The 8,418-nt window shown below is 41.4% G+C and overlaps 1 protein-coding gene across 2 annotated transcripts; it reads right to left on the bottom strand.

Annotated features, from left to right (window-relative positions):
* Positions 1-5,026: 5,026 nt before the first annotated feature.
* On the bottom strand, positions 5,027-7,816 carry SMIM30 (small integral membrane protein 30). Of its 2 annotated transcripts, XR_012482400.1 has the most exons (3): positions 7,676-7,816; positions 7,341-7,497; positions 5,027-5,939 (listed from the first exon to the last, which is right to left on the bottom strand). XR_012482400.1 is itself a non-coding variant. In XM_074268266.1 (2 exons), exon 2 carries the CDS (start codon positions 5,892-5,894, stop codon positions 5,709-5,711), a length of 186 nt encoding a protein of 61 aa, XP_074124367.1. In that variant the 5' UTR covers positions 5,895-5,939; positions 7,341-7,481; the 3' UTR covers positions 5,027-5,708. The 2 variants fall into 2 exon arrangements, 1 of the variants encoding a protein (XP_074124367.1); XM_074268266.1 differs by lacking the exon at positions 7,676-7,816 and having other exon boundaries at positions 7,341-7,481.
* Positions 7,817-8,418: the final 602 nt, after the last annotated feature.

Below are 8,418 nucleotides of genomic sequence, written 5' to 3'. Positions count from 1 at the left end.
TGTAAAGATGCTGGAGTGATTTGCCATTTCCTTCTCCAGTGGATTAAAGGTTATATATTAAACCAGAGGTTATATAACTAACAAGTGAGTAATCTGAGGCTGAATTTGAATTCAGATCTTATCTCCAGACCTAAATCTCTATCTACTGAGCCATGTAGCTGCCACAAGACCTATCTATCATCTATTTCTATGGCTATAGTTATAGATCTATGTTTATCAAGAGACACACATACAATGAAAAGCACTTTTCATATTTTAAAGCACTATGCTATTATTAGTGTGGCCTTCTCTTAGGTTCACTAAGGCAGATTGATCATGCCAAATTGAATAGAGCTGCTATCTCAGCTTGCTGCCCTTCCTACATCAATTAGTGTGTGGGCTGTCTTCTGTGGGGTGGGAGTGCTAGGGCTACGGTTTGTTTTTATTCTTCCCCTCTCAAGACAATCTGTAATCATACTGGTTTATGGAGAAAATGAGCTGCCCCCGCTTCACTCAATTGAAATCCAAAAATGAACCAAATGATGAGACTATAGTTTTCATTGCAGAGGGCTCAGATGAAATCAGCTCCTCATTGCTGCCTGCCGAAAATGTATAATTACAGTATTTGTAACACATTAGCCCTTGTTATTTTTGGAAACAGGAAAATGGACATTTCACCTGATTAGGGAAGCTGCTGCTTCTAGAAACATAGAATTTTGAAACTGGAAGGGATCCCTGAGATTACATAGATTATTTGTTGGGGGTTGAAGGTGGTAAACTGAGACCCAGGCAGGAAGAATGATTTGGTGAAGATCATACAACTGCTATTATAGTGAGTTTTTTCACCTAAAACAAAGTGCTGTCTAAAAAAGCATTTGGCTAAATCAGTATAACACTGAGTTTGGTATAGATATCAAATCTTCACTTTTATTAATTTCTGTGACAGGATGAAAGGGCTGCTCTGACAAATGTAAATCTAGTATGATCCCATGTTTCCTCTATAGTACAGTTTTTGCTCTTGATGAGCATGTCTGGTTTTAATCTCTTTTGTTAAATAATTTATGTACATTTTTCCTGAGAATAATTACCTTGATTAATACCAAGAAATATGGTATTTATAATCCCAAATGTTTAACAAAGTGCTACATGATTATCACTTAAAAATTAATTAACCCTCTTGTACATAAAAATCTCATAATTTCACTTAGAAAGATGAAGCACTAACTAATGTTTTCCACATTCTAATCATTCATATGCACCAGTGGTTAGGAGAAGTGGGAAAAAAAAAAAAACCCAACTACCATAATCCTAAAATTCTGAGTTAAAAGAGAAATGAAAATCACATTTCATTTTTTTATGTGGATCAAACATTCTCCAGGTATTTGCCTTTTACATTTCCATATATGATCTGCATTATCTAATCACTGATTAGATTTTAAAATTAAATTTGCTAAAAATAAAGAAGGGAAGACTCAATATCACAAGGTTATTAATAGAATCAATTACAACGTGACTCTCCAATAATTCAGCAATTGCAAGTAACTTAGGAAATACGTTCTCTGCAAACACATCATCAACTGGGCACTATTTACCCTCAAAATGATACCATCTATGCCTGGGATTAATAAGTCAAGAGAGAGACATTTTTGTTCTTTTCTTTCCTCCCTTCTTTCCTTTTCTTTCCCTTCCTTCCTTTCTCTTTTCCTCTTCCTTCCTTTTTCTTTCCCTCTGTTTCTTCCTTCCTTCCTTTCTTTTTAATACAGAATTAAGTGCAAATGGTTTTTATATGGTTTACATCTTTCTGGATGATGAAATGGGTTGAGATAACATCTTTATTTCCCTGGAATCTGAAAGATTTCTGTCATTTTCCTGAACGGACAAAACAAAATGCCTGTATTGTTTTCAGTGGACCAGAGTAATGATCTTTAAGTTTTGTTTTGTGACTTTATTAAAGTCTGTGATTAAATACCTTTGAAATACTGAAATTGACTGTCTTAACCAGCCCCTATTAACTTCTTCCTTCTCCTCCCTGTTTTTCCCTGCCCCCACTTTTTGCAGTCTAAAGTATAAACAAGTCTGAGAAAGCCTGAGAGAAGCTGCATTTCCAGTTTCTTCAGAAAAGTGTCTTCTCATTTCATCCATTTGCAAAGCCTAAGGCAAAAATATAGAAAACAATACAAGAAAATAACCAGTCCTTGAGCCTTAAGGGTCCATGGGGGCCTTATAGAAGCTGACAAATGTCAGATTTGAACAGAAGGGCAGGTGATTATGGAGTTTGTTCTGTGAACATGCTGAGAATTATATTTAAAATTTAAATACACCATTGTACCCAGCAAGGCTACCCTTCTCTTAAGAAAACACTCCCCAAGTGCACAGGGCCAGATGTTTGGATCTTCAGGGGAGAGCAGAAAGGGTGATGTTCAAAGAATTCTTATGTTTTGTGCTACAAGCTGAGATGCTGTAGGAATAACTTGCTGGAACTTGTCAGCAGGGCCTAGATGTTTAGCAAGGGCTAGATGGGATGAGGGTACATTGGGGCATAGGCAACTATGAGAATTTCTATACTCTTCTTGTTTTTGCCAGAGATGCAACAGAGTTTGGCATGTGGTATTCAATTTTAAATACTATTTTTTTCTATTCATTTATTCATTCACTCACCCATTCTTTAGGTTGTGATGGATGTTCCTCAGCTTATCTTAGTTTATTTATTTATTTTTGGCAACTGGCCTTAAGTGGCACAGCTAGGAAGATTTGAACTCAGATCCTCCTCATTTCTAGGTCAGTGCTGTAAACACTGAACTATCTAGCTGCCCCCTAAACTTAGCTCAGTAAGAGGGGGAAAGAATAAAGATTAAAATGTATTTGGGTAGTAATGGTGGTGAAGGAGATGTACTGAACTATGTCTTTCCAATGTTGAAAGGTTAAATAGAAAGGAATGAGGCAAATGATTTTTTTTATGTGGTTATCTAGTATTTTATGGGTCTACCTTTGGACAATAGGCCCAAAACTAGTCAACAAATAATGAATTCTCCATCATGTGCACAAGAATGTTCTGAAGTTTCTAAAGGCAATTTTAAAAGTTCTAGAAATGCTTTTTTGCAAAGGAAAATTCTGAAATATGTGCATACACGGACACCTTCCCCGACCCCCGACACACACATACTCCAAAGTGGGTGATATATCTACCAAAGGGGATGGATGTCTGAGAAGGGGTAATGGAGTAAGTCCTGTCCATCTGTTAATGCATCAGTCCCTTTGTGGAAGACACTGTGGTGTTCTGGGTCAGGTATCAGAAGGTACCTCTTCATTAGTCCAAATTTGGCCTCTGATACTTAATAGCTGTGGGATCCTGTTTGCCTCAATTTCCTCATCTGAAAAATGAACTGAAGAAGGAAATGGTAATTGAAATTTGTGCAAAGAAAACCCCAAATGGTGTCACAGTATCAGACACAAGCAAATATCAATAAGCCTTTGTGGAAAGAAAGTCCTGATAGATGCTATGGATTAATCAGAAAAATAACCAAGAAGTCTGGCCCTCAAAACCTCGTCAGTCATTCAGCCTTTTAAGGCTCTGCTCTATGGTAGGCTCTGTACTAAGGGCAGGAGCTTTTAAGGCTCTGCTCTATGGTAGGATCTGTACTAAGGGCAAAGCAGAAATGAAAGGAACTGACTGCAGAGGGGAGCTTGTGCTGGGTGAACAACTAAGGTCAATTTGACTGGATAGGAGATTAATGGCACAGGCCATGAAGCAAGTCCTTATTTTTAAACATTCTCTATATTGTCGTCGTCGTCATCGTCATCATCATCATCATCATCATCATCATAGCTAACATTTATATAGCTAGCGCTTACTATGCCTTGATACTTCAGGGAGAAAAAGTGAGAATGTAATGCCCCCATTTTTCTTAGGCATTTTAAAAGTACAAAAACATATTTTCACTCAAGCTATAGCTTTTCAACTCATTGTCTCATTTTGATTATCATTTTAATAGCATCAAGCTGGAATTAAATTACTATAATCTTCTGTGGTGTTGAAGGTATTTTTCCAGATTTCACAGGCTTAATGGATACATTTAGGCTTGCAGAGAAGGGACATCTGGCATGCTGTTGTGGTTGCATTGGACTACAACAGTAGGAGACTGTGTAGTAGCCTGCCACATTTTTTTCTTTATTGTTTTATATATTTTAAATTTAGTTCCAATAATTCTACTGTGCCTAATTACCAATTTGATTAATAAATAGGATTAGATTTAGAGCTGGAAGGGACCTTAGAGATCTAGTCCAATACTATTGTTTTTTCTACATAAAGGAGAAAGGTCTGCCTCTGAGAGGTCAAATGACTTGCTTTGTAACAAAGGAAATAATTGACAGTATTCAGATCTGAACCGAGATTCTCAGGCTCCAAATGTAGCACTTTTTGCACTTTTAAAGTTGCATACCCACTTTCCCTGTCCCAAAGGAACCACTTACTGGTGGAAAAAAAATCATTGAAAATACAAATAAAATCACTTTCGCTATAACATTTCTAAAATTGACACTTTCCTCTCCACATTCTTTACTGGCAGACCTCTGTCGTTCAATATTTGGACAGCACAGTAGAGAATTTAATCATCCTGTTGCTTTGCCTTCATCTACTCTAAAGGAATGGTTCCAAAATCACAATTACATATTTTGGATCCTAGATGTGTTTCTGAAGTCCTTAGTTGTCTGCACTAGTAGTGCTGACTCAACTTGCTCAGTCACTTTCATGTTGCCAGAACGACTGCATCATTCTTTCTAAGCTGCACCATCTTTTCACAATTCTTATAGACTTTTCTCTACGGTATCTCTCATTAACACCTCCAGTCAGGTTCTGCTGTGCATGTACCAATTCTTGATTTATGTTTTCTTCTGATTCTGTCTTCTCCAGGAAACTCCCCCTGATTAGGTCAGTGAAGATAAAGATTCTTTTCTCATGGCTAAAATGGAATAAAAAACTTAACTCATGCTCCACATTCTTTAAAAACCAGCACCAGCACCCCCATATAAATGAAATCAAACATAAGTATTCGTTAGCACAGCAGTCTAATGTTTATTTTAATGTGCTTCCCAGAAATGCTTAGTAGTCAATATAAAACTTTTTTTTAATGACATTAAATCTTTCCTTTATTTAAACAGCAAATATGTAACTAACATATATGTTTCTAAATTCCTTATGAAGAAAGAATTTTGTATGCTTCCAAATGCCTGCCAGGTAAACTTTATATTTAACTGGGGTTACAAACTAGGTAAATTCTTGGATAGCAAGGATGCCTCAAATCCTCTTTGGGTAGTATTTTTCTTAATATCAGAGTACAGAAAATATCGGATATCCAACAATTCTAAACAGGCAGTTCTTTTTTCCTTATCTCCATTACTCCAGAAGCCAAGGAACATCATTCGGGTTAAATGGTAGTTCTTTTATTTCTCTGATAGAACCCTCCACCCTTCCTTTCAGCCCTTGCAAGTTATTGGCCAATTTTACGTTGGTGAACCACCGGGCTCATACTGATCGTGAATAAAATGATCCTTCTTCCATTTTTACATAAAGCAGCTTTTACATTTTAAGGCAACTTCTTCCCAGGAATAGAAAATAACCATTTGCTTACTATCTGGACCTTGACATTTAAGAAACGGATTTCTGAGTCGGAACTCTCACACAGAGAGGTTTTCAGGGCTTTGTTTCACTTGGGACCCCACCCTGCCCCAAGTCACATCTGTCCATTTCTCTTTCTGGCATATATCCCCAAACAGGCACAAATGCCCGTAAGGCTGAGAAACATGCCCAGCAGAAGCGCTATCCCATCGCCAGCTTCTATGGCTTCCACGACAGGCAGCACACAGAGCAGGGAAAGGAGGGCCAGAAACACCTTGGAGAGATCACCCACAGAGGCCATGTTGCCTGGATCTTGAGGGCCGAGGGAAAATTATCAAGGCTAGATCTACAAAACAAATGGGGGGCGGGTGAGAAAAAGGGACCGTTAAGACAAAGATACACTTAGGCATTTTCCCCAAAGGTTTCAAGGCTCCTGGGGGAGATGACATTAGTGTGTGAAGAGATGTATCTAAGAGTCTGAGGTAACGGTGAGAGAAGTTGAAGGAGTTAGGAAGGGAACAAGAGTTTCTTTAACTACTTAATTACTATTTGCCAGCCCCTGTGCTCAGCCCTTTAAACTCTTAACTTATTTCATGCTCATAAGCCCTGGAGGTAGGTGCTATTATTATCCTCATTTTACAACTGAGGAAACTGAGGCAAACACAAGTTAAGTATCTTGCTCAGGATCTTTAGAGCAGGGGTTCTCAAACCCCGCTGAGGACATTTATGCGGCCTTCTGGGCTATGGCAAAATCAGACCGGAAGTTTGACCTAAACGAGTTAGCAAGGCACACTTCCTGCACTGGGCGAGCGGCGGAGACAGGGTGGGAGTTTTTGTTTTTACTCTAGTCCGGCCCTCCCACAGTCCGAGGGACAGTGAACTGGCCCCCTACTTAAAAAGTGTGAGGACCACTGGTATAGACTATTGAGTATCTAAGCCTGGATCCCAAATAGGTCTTCCTGGGCAGGCCCACCCCTCTCTTCTCTAACACAAACTGCCCACAGTTGAAATGATGGGATTAAAGAACATTCATTATTAATAAGCTTATATTACACAGCTCTCCCGTGTCGCTCTACAGCAGGAAGGGAATTAAGACGCCGCATCCCCGTGTTTACAATGTGGGCCTCCAAGGCCCTGAATGCCCAAGCGGCTCCGAAGATGAAGGTTTGTTGGTCACCGCCATCATTTACAACTTCCAGGACTCCAGCTGGGCGGTACAGGGGATGGACTGTTTCTCTCAGTTTCCTCATCTGTAAAAACAGGATGGAGGAGATGGCAAACCGCCGCAGTATCTTTGCCAAAAACCCGTCAGATGGGGTCAGGAAGGGTGACGCAACTGAACAAAAACATGATCGCCTCCATCACCACGCCTATGGCTGGAACTTGTACCACTGTAGGGCATTGGGCCAAGGGCTTTATGGAGATTATTTTCATTTGATCCTCGAAACACCCATTTTGCAGATGAGGAAACTGAGGCAAACTTTGGCGCAGCAATTTGCCAAGTCTAGGGGGTGTGGCCACCGCGCCGCCAGCGAGTCCTGACTCTTGGCCTTCCCCGCCTCGATTTATTCTACCATAAAATGAGAGAGCAGAGCGACAAGATCTATGCAGGGGATCCTCTGATCTAAAAAGCTTTAAAAAAAAAAAAAAAAAAAAAAGGCAGAGCTTCCGTGTGTACACGTTATATTTCCTCGGAAATCCCGGCTCGCTCCCCGGGGGCACACTTAACGACACGACCGAGACTCACAGGAGAGATGGCAGCGTGCGGCAGCCGCTCCCTGGGGGCCGACGCGTCCCCGGGCTCCTTCCCACCGCCCCCCTCCGCAGGAGGCGAAGTCAGAGAATGAAGGCACGGAGAGTCTTCGTCGGCTCCGGGGAGAGTTCCTGGAAGTGCGGGGCGGAAACTAGCAGGAAGAAGAGAAAACCCCACCACTTGCAGTTTCTCCTTTCCCTCGTCCCTTCCTCCCGCGTCCCCACCTCGCCCAGCCGAAGCACCGGGGGTTTCCAGTATAATTCCGGTGTGCCGAGGACTTCGGCTTTTAAGGCTCCCCAGGGGGTGGGGGGTGGGGGGCGCGGAGCTACCTTTCTGTAGGAGTACTCAGCGCAGTGGCAGCAGCGAAAGCAGCTAAGACTCCCTGGGGTCGGGACTCCTACGTTAACGGACAGGAAGCAGCCATGACAGGAAAAAAGCTAAAGCGGAAGACCACCTAGGGAGACTACATTTCCCACAATCCACGTGGCCTACAACTCCCGTGATGCGCGAGGTCTTCCCTCTTTTTCCTTTTCTCCGCCCTTCCCCCTTTCCTTCGCTCCCCAGCAGGAATCCGTAGATGGAGAGCCATTTACATTGTTATTTTATTCTCGGGCACGAGGTGACGGCCATTTTGGGGGCTAGCTGGATCAGTTTGCTGTTATGGAGAATTAGAATAATTTGTTAATTAGACGATTTAAAATAATTTGACCTGAGTGGAAGTCAGTCAGCAGGCTTTTATTAAACGCCTGTCAGACTGTCCCTGCCCTCAAAGAGAGTGCGTACATCTATGGCCAAACGAGATGTATACGGAATGAACTGCAGATAGTAATGAACAGATGGAAGGCGCTGAAATAAGACAAGGAAAGCTTCCTGCAGGAGGGAACGTTTTATCTGGGACTTGAAGGAGGCCAGGAGGCCAAGATGGAATAAGGAACATTCCAGACCAGAGGGACAAATGCCTGAAGCAGGATTCGAGGTGCCAGCGGCCCTGAGTCAGGCTTTTAAAAAAAGCCTGGTAAAGGATAAGGGTGCAGGTTATGAAAGGGTTTTGATAACTAATCCTGGAGGGGGC

The sequence above is a fragment of the Sminthopsis crassicaudata genome, chromosome 5 (genome assembly GCF_048593235.1).
Source record: "Sminthopsis crassicaudata isolate SCR6 chromosome 5, ASM4859323v1, whole genome shotgun sequence".
NCBI classification, from domain to species: Eukaryota; Metazoa; Chordata; class Mammalia; order Dasyuromorphia; family Dasyuridae; genus Sminthopsis; species Sminthopsis crassicaudata.
Note: the sequence above shows the minus strand (reverse complement) of the source record. Positions and strands in the feature narration are given on the sequence as shown.